We start from the raw sequence: 13504 nt of genomic DNA on the forward strand, positions 1-13504 counted from the left end.
AGGTCCAATTAACTAATTTATTAAAATTAAAAAAATTATTAATTTAGTTGAGAGCATTGTTCATTCAAAACACTTTTATATTTTAAAGATGAATAAGGATTCCTAATTTAATTAGATGCAAATAAATACAAATGATAAAAGTTGTATCTTATATGCTATTAGATCATGATTTGTATTTGGGTGCCTGACATTTCAGACGATATACCCATAAGACGATCTGGTATAACATTTAAGACCTTCATTAATACTATGTGTAGATTCTTTCAAGCAAAAAATATTCTCTGATGATCTATCAAAGTCTTCTGAAAAATAAATGAAGTTCCCATTTTGGAATACGTTGATCTACTTTGTTGTTGCAGACCTTCTATGATGAAAGAAGTGATTTTTCTACTGAAGTACAAGACACACTAACCTATCATCATAGACTTTGCATTAAGAAGAGATGTACATTTAATGCAAGCATTAAATGCTTCAATGGAGTCAAGGCTTCAAACGAAGAATAGATGGAAGAATTCAACCGTTGTGAGACAACAGATACTTGGAGATGAATGTTATATATAGGAAAAGCTTTGAAGAAACACGCCACAAATCATTTGCGCAATCTTATTCTTTCATTCTTTCTTGTAAAGATACTAAGCTCTTAAAACACTTTGCATACCATGAGAGAAAATACTAAAAATGTCGTATGATATATTTGTCTGTAAGACGATCGCATTTTAGTCAGTGTGCAATCTTCAATTAAATCTTGTTGATTTGTTTAGAGCCAACAATGACTTGTAGAACAAAGAATATTGGGCTTAAGTCAGGCTTGGGATAGAGCTTGCAAGTGTAAGAGTCAGAAGTGATAATGAACACTTGTAACTTTGATAAGTTAGTGAAACCTTAGTGGTTGCTAAGAACTTGATGTAGTCTCAAATTCGAGATGAACTAGTATAATTCTTTATGTTCTTCTCTCTTTTGCTTTAACTGACAAGAGATTTGAATTTGTTTTTAGATTTTATATATTGTTTTGTTTTACAAAGAAAATTGTTTTTATCATCGTCTAACATAGTTAGATATCTAAGTGATTTTGGTCTATTTACATAAGACAATAACACATGCTATTAGTCTAAGAAAAGTTTTTAAATTTCTAAAAACACAATTCAACCCCCCTTCTTATATTATTTGTTTATACAAGCATTGAATTTATCTTAAATTAGTATATTTTTTCTTCCAAAACTATCCCGATGAACAAAACTATAAATATTAATGAATTTTGTTTCTCTCACTGGCATGTTATTCTAGAATTGATTTTTCTTAAAAGTATTTTAATGAAAAAATTATTAATGCCTAAAACATTTTAAATTAAACCATATAAAAGGATCAAACTACACTTTTAATTTTTACATTATAATAAGCAAAGGGAGTAGTTATTAGTCAATACCCCATTATTATCAGCACTAACTTTCATGTAAATATAGTTTACCACAATTGGAGGAACAAAAACATCTAAAATGTAAGACCAATGTTCGTATTGATCAATCATGTGAATTAGGTGACATGTATAATACAAGTATTACATGTAGTCCCTCTGGTCTCAAATATAAGAAGAAGAAAAAAATTATGATACACTAAAAAAGTTAGTTAATCACATTCAATTGCATTAATTTCAATTAAAAAGTATTTTTTCTAACTTACTCTTCATTGGAACTTAATATTAAGAATACAAAAGAATCATTGCAACTAACATATCAATTAAATGAAAGATATTTTAAAAATAATAGCATTAAATAAAATAAATTTAGCTTATATTTGAGACAAAATAATGTGTTTTTTCTTGTATTTAAGACCAGGGCGAGTAGTTAACAATGATAATAGCATGGTAGATGGTAGTAAGCATTGCACGAGATAGTTGGAACTTAAAATCATGCGTGACCAATATTTGAGCAACATTAGTAAAGCCTAGGCCATTCACAACAGAAAACAATAACTCTTCTGATTTCTCTAAGCTGCAATTGCCTTTTAACATAAATGAGTTTTACTCTTAGAAAGTGAACAGCATCACAGCAGCAACTCGAACTGACTGATATGCAAGTAATTTTACCCTATTGGCCTATTTTACGACGAACATTTTAGCAATTACAGGGTCCCAAATCAAGTCCTAATCAGTCAACACCCCAAAAAACAAAATAATTGTTCCTTGAACTTATGAACCTCCTTTTACCTAGTGAATCCATTTACATTATAGCAGTGATTCACATAACTTTGATTGCCTAATTACATTTGGAAGGAAAATAGATTGTCATTACTAAAGCCTTTATCATACCCATTATCCAGTCCTCACTCAGAATAGGAATGATGATCTATTTGGCACTTTAATGGCCAATATGTACTTGAGATCCATTAGATACTACCCTGCCAGAGGTGTTGCCCATTATTTTGACACTACTACTCTCCAACCCACTTTTAAGCCAAGCAAGGTTACTAATGTCTGTAGCTATTGCAGCCAACTCAAAATTTGGGAAAGATGGAGGTTCCGAAAATTCAATGAATTCTGGTCCCAACAAAGAGCTTTCGGACTTTCTACCATTTGGAGCAGCACAGCAGCCATGGCCACACTGGTGAGGCACTGACTGATCACCAAAAATTCCTTCAAGCGCTCTATAAAATTCCATATCTGGTTTTGATGATTGTAAAACGGGTCCTTGCATTGAAACAGATCTTGGAATTGATGTTGAAGGCTGCGTACCATCAAATGAGTGGTATACATTAAAAGCACTCACGCGTGCTACTGGCCGAAAAAGGGTAGGTGGGTCCTTGACTTCATGGTGTAATTGACCCTCAGTTTGTGCTTTGCCATCAGATTTATCATCCATGATCTCCATAGAACTGACATCTCTCCCTTCTGAGGATTTCAAAGAAACATCCCCACATGATAGAGTGTCTTCTGATGATGCTTTTGCTTTCTCCAAGCTAACATCTTCCATGAAGCTGCCAGATTCTAATTTAATCGTATCATGTCCAACTCCCCGACGCCTCAGAGTGGAATTCCAGTGGTTCTTAATCGCATTATCTGTTCTTCCTGGTAGAAGCCTGGCAATGGCTGCCCATTTGTTCCCATGGATTGCATGAGCAGCAACTATCATCTGGTCCTCCTCATCTGAAAAGAGTTGTATTTTGTTAAGCCTATATCTTTAGGAAAGTAACATGATAAGATTTAATAGATGAAATCCAAAACTTTCTAAGTAAATATATCATATAATTCTAATGTAACATATAATGCATGCTGTAATGTAGATTACCAACATATTTCAATGGAATGCATGTTTCCTGTACATAGGATTTATTATGACCTGTGTCATAAGATAATGTAGACAGTTATAATTTGTTCCAGGTAAGGAAATTTGCACAAAACAAAAAAAATTGTGGCTTATTCGTTACTGCAGGTTGCAGAAAAGTCATCTGTGAGAGTAAGGAGATTTATCACAAGGGAACAGAAATGTTCCAAAAAAAACACTCTCTTCACAATATTCTTATTATGATGACAATGATGATTGTTGTTGTTGTTGCTACTACAGCTGGTGATTAGTATTGAAAGTGAGGTACTTGAGTTTTTAGAAAAAGAAAAAAAAATTAACAAAGAATTCTGTAATCTCATTCTTTCCCAAAGGCCATTTTGGTCTGCGGATTCTCATTTTAGATCCTGAATTTATTATAATATAATTGTTGCAGGAAACTGTAATTAAACTTTTAATATCATGCATAGATAGATATAAAATTAGCACAAAAAAGAGGACTAAATTTTAATAGTCAACAAACAAAAGCAGAGACAGTTTGACAAATGAAATGAGATGTATGCATAATACCACATTCTTGATTATCATTGCAAACCATTACTAAAAGTTATTTACATGATATAACCTATCCCAAGCATTGAGCTTTTTCATTATCTAATAGGTTTTTACCTCCAAAAATGAAAGATACATAAGATCAGTTGCTCTTTCACCACCTGTCAACCTCAGTTTTATAATCTAAAATTGTGTATGCTATTTTTAGGTGTAACTGTGAGCATAAGCATAAGTATGTTCTATACTTTAAATTCACCACACTTTTATGATCATGATAGCTGTATTCTATTCATGAATGTCCTTTCTATACAGAAAACACATGACTACAAGAATGCAGATCATCATCCCTTAAGTCAACAGTCAGACCTAAGATCAGTGTACACAAATATAGACACAAGTTGATTAAAGGCAACCCAACAAATGATGTAAGTATAAAACAATCAGCGATGTGAATATATTATAGTCGGTGCTTCCAAAAAGCAAGGGTCAAAGCTAAGATATAGTACTTGCGATGACACAATTGAAATATCTAATTAGTTGCGGAGTATTATAGTCGGAGTATTACTTGCGATGACACAATTGAAATATCTAATTAACTAACCATAAATTAAATTAACAATGGGTCAAAGCTAAGATATAGTACTAAGGTATTGGTCATACTGTTCTTCAATCAAATTAGCAAGGGTCATATTTCATTTCAATAAGCGATGTCAAGTGTCCACCTTCAGTGCAGCCATCAATTTCATCTCAGCAACTAAAATTGACATCTTGGTAACCAGTGTAATAATTTTACTGGAGAAAAGTACTATCAGTTACTGTACCAAAGTTTTGTCCTTTATAATATTACACAATCTCATCCTAAAGTATATAATGAATGGAAGCCAATATACGTTGGGTATCTGAAACGTATAATTTGTATTGATGGAAGAAAATAGTGTTTATAACAAACAAAGGAATGGTGTTCACAACGAAACCGAAATAACGACTACGTATCAACAAAAGGAACGAGACGGAATCAATAACGCAAGGTCAGCGTTCTGCAACGAGACCAGCACCAGTTCAGAGTAATACCTGAAGATTAAAGAAGAGCTGAAAAGGTTCATAAAGGAGTACAAAGAAGAAGGAAAATATCAGAGGGATCAGAGAAGCAATCAGGAAGAATTTTCACCTTCAACATGCCTCAAAGTGAGTATTCACGCAGCCTTATATTCTCCCTCCTAACGCGTGTGCTCTTTTTGACCCCCACATACGGATCATTAGCCACGTGTCCTTCCTTTGTAATAGACTCACATGCCAAATTTCCCTCCTGCTTCCCACATGTTACATTGTCCTCCCCTTTAAAAACAACCTTGTCCTCAAGGTTGAAGTGAGGATAACTTGCCTTAACCCAAGTCACATCCTCCCATGTAGCTTCCTCAGGACCAGCAATTTCCCACTGAATCAGCACCTGTTCCACTTGGGAAGAGTCTCTCAATAACACCCTTGAATCCAATACTACTATGGGTTGAACCATCGGACCACTTTCACCCACTGTTAATGGTAATGGTAAATAAGGATGCTTTGAGCTACCAATGAACTTCTTCAATACAGAAATGTGAAAAACAGGATGTATACGAGCTATTTCAGGCAATTTCAACTTATATGCCACTGTGCCAATTCGATCCACCACTTCAAATGGACCAAAATACTTCATTCCTAATTTTTGATTTTTTCTCAATGCAACTGAGTGCTGTCTATAGGGCTGTACTTTAACCAAAGCCAAATCTCCAGTTTCTAATTGACAATCCCTGCTTTTCTTATCTTCATTTTGCTTCATATAATTTTGGGCTCGTAAAAGATTAGATTTCAATTGTTGTAACAAAGCATCTCGAGTAATCAAAGAATCTTGCACAGAAACTGGATCTTTCGAATTACATTCATAAGGAATAACAGATGGTGGATCCCTACCAAAAACAGCCTTGAAGGGAGACATACCAATGTTGTGATGAAAGGAAGTGTTGTACCAAAATTGAGCCCAAGGAAGCATCTCAAACCAGGCTTTAGGATGATCAAACACAAAGCATCTCAAGTACATCTCTAGTGTCTTATTCAACACCTCCATTTGGCCATCCGACTAAGGGTGATAAGCAGAACTCATAACCAATGTGGTGCCCTGGGCTTTGAATAACTGTTGCCAGAAAGCACTGATAAAAACACGATCTCGATCTGAGACAATGGTCTTAGGAAAGCCATGCATCTTTACTATATTAACAATAAAGGCATCATATGAAGATGTCAAATGCGTAATAAAGTCCATAGCAATGTCCTCCCAAATTCTTTGAGGAATTGGCAGTGGTTGTAATAAGCCAACTGGCAACGCTTGTTCTACCTTGGCTTGTTGGCAAATAATACACTTTCTCACAAAATCCCTTATATCTTGCTGCATTTTGGGCCAATAAAATTGTTTACAAATCCTGGAAACTGATTTGGTGATTCCCTCATGACCTCCAATCTTAGAAGCATGAAACTCGTGCATAATTTTTTGTTTCAATGCCTCATTCAAAGGAATCATCATCCTGCCTTTCCAAAACAACAAGCCATCCTTAACTGTATATTCAGTTCCTGACACAGTTCCCTCTATACATTGTTTATAAAGTGCAGCCAGAATAGCATCCTCCTTAATTAATGTTGCTACTTGAGTCATCCACACTCCAACTGCTTCAGACCACGCCATAGAAAAACTTCTGGACAATGCATCAGCAGGAATATTCTCCCTACCTAGCTTGTATTGAATAACAAAATCATATCCCAAAAATTTGGGTAACCACTGCTGTTGATCAGGAGTATGCAACCTTTGCTCTAATAATTCCTTCAAGCTTTTCTGATCAGTACAGATAATGAATTTATGGCCCAATAGGTAGTGTCTGAACTTAGCCAAAGCTTCCGTAATGGCATGAAACTCTCTAATGTAAGCAGATTGTTTTAGCATTCTAGATTATAGCTTTTTGGAAAAATAAGCAATTGGATGTTCACTCTGACTTAATACAGCCCCAATTCCAGTAGCTGAAGCATCAGTCTCTAGTACAAAAGGTTCCTTGAAGTTAGGAATGGCTAAGACTGGAGCTGAAGTCATAACTTCCTTCAACTTATTAAGGGCAGTAGTGGCACTTGCACTTGCAGACCACTTAAATGAGTCCTTCTTTAAAAGATCAGTTGTTAAGGATGCTGCTATTGTAGCATAACCTTTCACAAATCTTCTATAATATCCTGTCAAGCCCAAAAATCCCCTTAATTGCTTAAGAGAATTTGGTAATGGCCAATCCAAAACAGCTTGTAATTTCGTTGTCTCCATTGCTACACCAGCTCCTGATAAGGTGTGTCCCAAATAATCAATTTCTCTAACTCCAAAAGTACATTTAGAGAATCTAGCAAATAACTGATGCTGCTTCAAAATGCTCAACACAAATTCCAAATGAGACAAATGATCCTTCCATGAAGGACTGAATATATGAATATCATCAAAGAATACCAAAACAAATCTTCTTAAAGCACCTTTGAAAATGTCATTCATCAAACTCTGAAAAGTGGCTGGGGCATTGGTCAAACCAAATGAGATAACTAGCCATTCATACTGCTCATGATGTGTTCTAAAAGCGGTTTTGTGTTTATATTCAGAATTAAGAAGAATCTGATGATAACCGGATCTTAAATCCAGCTTGGAAAAGAAGACTGCCCCATAAAGTTCATCAATTAATTCATCAACAGTTGGAATTGGAAAGGTGTCCTTGATAGTTATGGCATTAAGTGCTCTATAATCTGTGCATACTCTCCAAGATCCATCTTTTTTTTTACCAAAATAATTGGAGAGGAAAAAGGACTTTTACTTGGCTGAATAATTCCTTCTTCAAGCATACCATTCACCAATTTCTCTATTTCCTCCTTCTGGCTGTGAGGATACCTGTAAGGTTTGACCTTAACAGGTTGATAACCATCCACTAAGGGAATGGAATGATCATGAGCTCATGGAGGAGGTAATGACGTAGGAGTTCCAAACACAGCACTATAAGAATGCAGAAGTAAGGCCAATTTAGGTTCCATATCAGTGGGCAACTCCAATAAAGGAAATTGTACAGAATTGGGCTCAATTAATTGCATGGTAAAAATCTCAGCAACAGCATCTGTATTCAACATCCTCCTGATATGATGTAAATAAGTCTGTCCTGGAATTATATCATTCTCTCCTTGTAAGGTCGTAAATTTTCCATCATACATAAATTTCAATTGTAACTTGTCATAATCAGTTATGTGAGGACCAATAGTTTCCAGCCAACTAGCTCCTAAGATGAGATCAGCACCTGATACTGGTAATAAAAACACAGGCAATTGAAACCTGGCATTTTGAGCTTTGATAGTTAACTTGCTAATCATTCCTTCAGCTTCCATATAATTCCCATTTCCCACCATAACCTTAAAAAAAGGTGCTGGTTCCACAGGTAATTTGAGAAATTTAGCCACTCTTGGCTGTAAGAAATTGTCTAAACTGTCTCCATCCACCAAAACCTTCATTGGAAGTTTATCAATATAAGCCATAAATCAAATTGTACCTACACCCACACCACCTTTTAAAGCATTCAATGACAAGTGATGATCCTCAAGAATCACCTCCGCATTATCAGCCACACTATCAAATCTGTCTTCACTATCATGAGGTTCAAGCTCAGCATCATCATTCTCAGATTGTAACAACAAAAACTGTCTATTAGGACACTTATGGTTGAATGAAAACTTCTCATCACAGAAATAACATAGGCCTTTCTCTCTTCTCAATTGCATCTCAGCAGGAGTTTTTTTTTTTACTGAAGTATTTTGAATAGGAGGTACATTTGGAGTGGGCAGCAATGGGGGTAAACTATTTTTCACTGGATTTTTTTGGACATTATTATGAGTATTAGAAGAAGACAAGTTTGAGTATCTAGGTGAAAATGGAGTAGAACGAGTAATAGGCATTGTAACATACTTCTCCTCATACAATTAGGAGCCTGGGCAACCACATCTCTACGGATGTCCTTGTTCAATCTACTAATGAAACAATTAAGTAAGGCCTCAGGAGTCAAACCATCAGATCTATGAGCTAATGACATAAACCCTTTTGTTGAAGTTTGGATAACTCTGCCATAGAACAATCAAAAAGCGAAGGACCAAACTGAGATTCCAACGCACGTCGAAGCTCAATCCAGGTATTCACCATCTCCATTCTCTGCAGCATCTGAAACCATGGAATTACATCTTTCTCAAAATGAATGGAAGCTATATCAACACGATCCTAATCTGGAGTATTATGATAGTTGAAGAATTTCTTTGCCTTGAAAATCCATTCCATGACTGGAGTTTGTCCATCAAAATGCAGAAAACCCAATAAAATCTCCTTAACAACAGAATTTATTGAAATTGGCGTCGGTGACAAGACTGGAGTGTTGGAATTACAACCTTGTGAGTTCGAACCACCATTGGCCGTTGTTTGGTTCTGAATCAACAGATCAATTGATCTCTGCATCAAATACATACGAGCTTGATTGTCAGCTTGGAATTGATCAAAACGATCGTGAAAACTTTGATCACAAGAACGTTGTTCTTCCATCCAAGATGTGAGGGCGGAAACTTAGGACTGAAGTTGTTGAAGCCTGGTACGTTCATTATGCTCGGCCATGATGACAATGAAAGCACCAATGAAACGTATAATTTGTATTGATAGAAGAAAATAGTGTTTATAACAAACAAAGGAACAGTGTTCACAACGAAACCGAAATAACGACAACAGCAAAAGGAACGAGACAGAATCAATAATGCAAGGTCAGCGTTCTGCAATGAGACCAGCACCAGTTCAGAGTAACACCTGAAGATTAAAGAAGAGCTGAAAAGGTTTATAAAGGAGTACAGAGAAGAAGGAATATATCAGAAGGATCAGAGAAGCAATCAGGAAGAATTTTCACCTTCAACATGCCTCAAAGTGAGTATTCATGCAGCCTTATATTCTCCCTCCTAACGCGTGTGCTTTTTCTGACCCCCACATGCGGATCATCAGCCATGTGTCCTTCCTTTGTAACAGACTCACGCCAAATTTCCCTCCTGCTTCCCACATGTTATAGTATCTTTACAAAATCGGGGATTATCATCCAGTGTATTTGGTTCAAAAGTTATTTATCATTATATCATTTTGAGGGTGAGCCTTGACGAAATGGTAAGGTCGCCACTTTGTGACCTCTAGAGGTTATGAGTTCAAATCTGGGAAATAGTCTCCTTGATTTCAAAGTCCCCAAACCCCACCAGGTGAGAGCCTCGTGCCCTGAGTTGCCCATTTTATGTCAATTTTGGAGAATAATTTATTTTGAATTAGCATTTGTTCTTTTTTCTCTCTTTTTTAAAAGTGAGGTCCATGATCTAGTGTCAGCAAGGACAACATAGGCTAAATACGAAGCAAATTGGCCTCAGTGGGTTTTGAACCCCGGATCAAGAAGCGATGAGGGCTACAGAATATTTTGTTAATGTAATAAAGTTAGTTGGCCAGTTGAAATAGTTAAAAATAGAGACTTGGCCTAAATAGTAGGAGCAGGGCAGAAATCAGATTTGTTAGTTTTGGGAAGCTGGGCAGTAGCTTAGTCGTAAAAGGATAGCCTTGAAGGGAAATCTTTGGAAGAAGGATTATGTCCTTTGGTCCGTTATTCAATTAACCATTACAGAAATGTTATTTCTCTCTTCTCTAATGCTCAGCACTCTTTCTAAAGCCTAAGAAGTTTTATGTTGTGTCTCTAACAATTTTAACCCAAATACTAGATCCCTTATGGGTTGACATGGAACACGGGATGAAAGCTCTGAAGAACAAGGGGGAGTTCTTAAACAAAGAGAACTGATGGTCACAGGGCACAATTACTTTCTCTGGCCTCTAATTCGGCTAATTATAGTTGGTACTGAAGAAGTTCAACAATCAGTGGATAGGTGAATGAAGAAACAGGGCAAAAGATTCAAGGAGCAAGAAGACCATGAACAACCCACTCACAAGACACATGTGAAGACTGAATATGGAGAAAACAGAGTCATAACAAGAAGCCAATTATGAGTCCTTCTGTGATGAATCAAAATCTTGGGCTAGAAAGATTGAATTGCCCAACATCCATGGCAGCAACCGGGTGAGTCAGATTGCCCAAGTTGAGAAAATCTTCAAAGTGCAACAAATGAAGCCAAATGAGAAGTTTCAATTCACATTCATGATCATGGAGGGGTCAGCAGGGCATTTGTTCGTGTTATTGAGAAAGAAGACATCAGATTTGACCTGGGAAAATTTGACAGTGGCTATGGTTCAAAGGTTCCCAGGAAGACAATTGTGCAGTTTGTATGAAAGATTACCTACCTTGCAGCAAATGGATTTATTGACGAGTACATACAAGATTTTGGAATCCTGGTGGCACAGGCAAAACACACTGGGAAGGATATAGTGTAAACACCATCTGGAAATTGTGGACAAGCCGATAAGGTTGAACGTTGAGCAGATGATATTGATAAGGCCCAGAGAATAGGTAGTTAGTGTAGTTATAGAATTGGTTGGGATGCTAAAGTTGATAAGATTATAGTCTTGGCTTAGGTAGAAGTGGAAACATTCATATTTGTTAGTTCTGGAAAATCAATCAGCATCTGAGTTGTATAAGGGGAACCTTGGAAGAATGGTTCACTCCTTTGCTCTCCATTTGTGAATCAGCAAAGCATTAACAGAAGTGTTCCTTTTCTTAAATCTATAAACTTTATCACCTTTAACCAATAGTCTCCAAAGAAATTCGGTACTTCCTGAGGCCTGAGCTAAAGCTTTTAGACATGAATTTATTCATTTAACTTGATGGGATGTCATTTTAGCTAGCTCGCTATACATTATATACATGCAGTGAATTCGTCAAATTATCTCACATTACATTCTAAGAATTAGACTTTAAAAAGAAAATGGTTTGACAAGAAATAAGAAAATAGGGATTAACTGTCTGCAACTGCAATTGTGGCTGCAATGTCAAGGTTTTTTTACTCACCATGACCGCATTAGCCACATTTTTCCACAATGTCGAGGATTGTGATGAAACCACAACTGCAATCACAATTTAAAACCTTGGATTGACCAAAAAATCTGAAAATTTTAAGTTGGAACAAGACAAAAACAAAAACAGCACTCAGGATCAAAAGACACTTTATTTAACCATTATTATAAATGGAATTCCTATGTTCAAAATCAAAAATAACAAAAACGAACCAGACACAAAACCAACTCAGTGCATGACAAGACACTGTTATAGTATAGCGAATACCCATACTAAGTATGAAATTCACTTGGAACTCAATTTACGACGATCCAGGACATCAAGTTCATAATTTTCCAAATGTCAGACTAAACCTATCCATAATAAGATCAGTCTCTCATAAGTCCTAATCCACGTGAGTCCTCTTGTAAAACGACAAAAACTAACATAGCCTGTGAGCAAGACCAATCCAAACACACAGTAGCGTACACCGCCATAACCATTTTAAGTACAAGACACAAAGAGTTCTCTACACAAATAACAATCACAGGTATCAGTCATACCCTGTAGCCAATGATAACTACCAACCACCATCTCAATAACACCATCACCCTGGGTAACAACATGATAATAATTCATAAACAGCAAAGCAAAAATGTGACTTATCCATTAAGGAACAGTAATGCACATAGCAAATTCAAAAAATGAACCACAAAACCATCAAACTTTAAAAACAAAAGATCTTAATACATGAAACATTATAAGTAAAATTCAAACCATTTCCGTTATTGCATTTCCATCTCTACACTCGGAAGGTCAATTTTCGAAAAAAATCAAATTAAACCATACCGAAACAAAACCAAATTCAAATTCAAATTCAAATTCAAACCAATTACGTACCGGTGAAGGGTTTGCGCTTGACTGCGGGATCGAGCTGGTTGCACCACCGGAGCCGGCACGACTTGCCGGATCTTCCGCTGATCCCGCGCGCGATGAGGCTCCAATTTCTCGCGCCGAACTTGCTCACCAGACGGCTCAGAATGACGTCCTCTTCCGGCGACCATGGACCCTTCACTCTGTCCCTTCCACCGCCGCCGCTGCCGCTGTCTAGCCCGAGCAGCCCCTCGTCGCCGCTTCCGTCGGCGGCGGCGGCGGCGGTTTCTTCCGGTTCCATCTGTGAGGTTAGTTAAGAAGTGAAGAGTGGAAAGTGGAAAAGAACAAGACAATAGAATAGTTAGCGCAAATGTTTCGGCACTTTTTCAACACAAGCGTGCTCACAGCGAAGGAAGATGAATGTCCATGTTTCAACTGTTCAACTACAATTATACCCTTCAATCTAAGGATTATTTCAGTAACAAAACTCAGATAGTGTCCTAACCTTTTTGACTGGAAAAGTGGAAAGGGATTTTTTTTTCATTTGGGGTAAGTTTTAAATTAACTAGAGTTTTGCGTGTGGGAACGTCCGGGCTCATACTCCTATTTGAATATTATCAACATGTTTATTCTCATATTTGAGATTTGTTAATTGTTAAATATTAATAATCTTTTAAAAAATGTACAAAAAATTAATTTAAATATTCAAACACATAATATAGACCGGAAAGGCTGCTAATGTAAAAAGATGTAACATTATGTGAAAAGACG

General features: G+C 36.4%; 1 protein-coding gene across 1 annotated transcript; it reads right to left on the reverse strand.

Annotated features, from left to right (window-relative positions):
• Positions 1-1978: 1978 nt before the first annotated feature.
• LOC100813406 (transcription factor MYB1) lies at positions 1979-13220 on the reverse strand. The gene is made up of 2 exons (XM_003520895.5): positions 12761-13220; positions 1979-3139 (listed from the first exon to the last, which is right to left on the reverse strand). Exons 1-2 carry the CDS (start codon positions 13032-13034, stop codon positions 2355-2357), a joined length of 1059 nt encoding a protein of 352 aa, XP_003520943.1. The 5' UTR covers positions 13035-13220; the 3' UTR covers positions 1979-2354.
• Positions 13221-13504: the final 284 nt, after the last annotated feature.

The sequence above is a fragment of the Glycine max genome, chromosome 3 (genome assembly GCF_000004515.6).
Source record: "Glycine max cultivar Williams 82 chromosome 3, Glycine_max_v4.0, whole genome shotgun sequence".
Classification (NCBI taxonomy): Eukaryota; Viridiplantae; Streptophyta; class Magnoliopsida; order Fabales; family Fabaceae; genus Glycine; species Glycine max.

Excerpts from the sequence above, each read along its gene's own strand:
- LOC100813406 (XM_003520895.5), bottom strand. The coding sequence starts at position 13,034 with ATGGAACCGGAAGAAACCGCCGCCGCCGCCGCCGACGGAAGCGGCGAC. Across the intron at positions 3,140-12,760 it reads CAAGCGCAAACCCTTCACCG|ATGAGGAGGACCAGATGATA; the intron begins GTACGTAATTGG and ends AACTCTTTTCAG.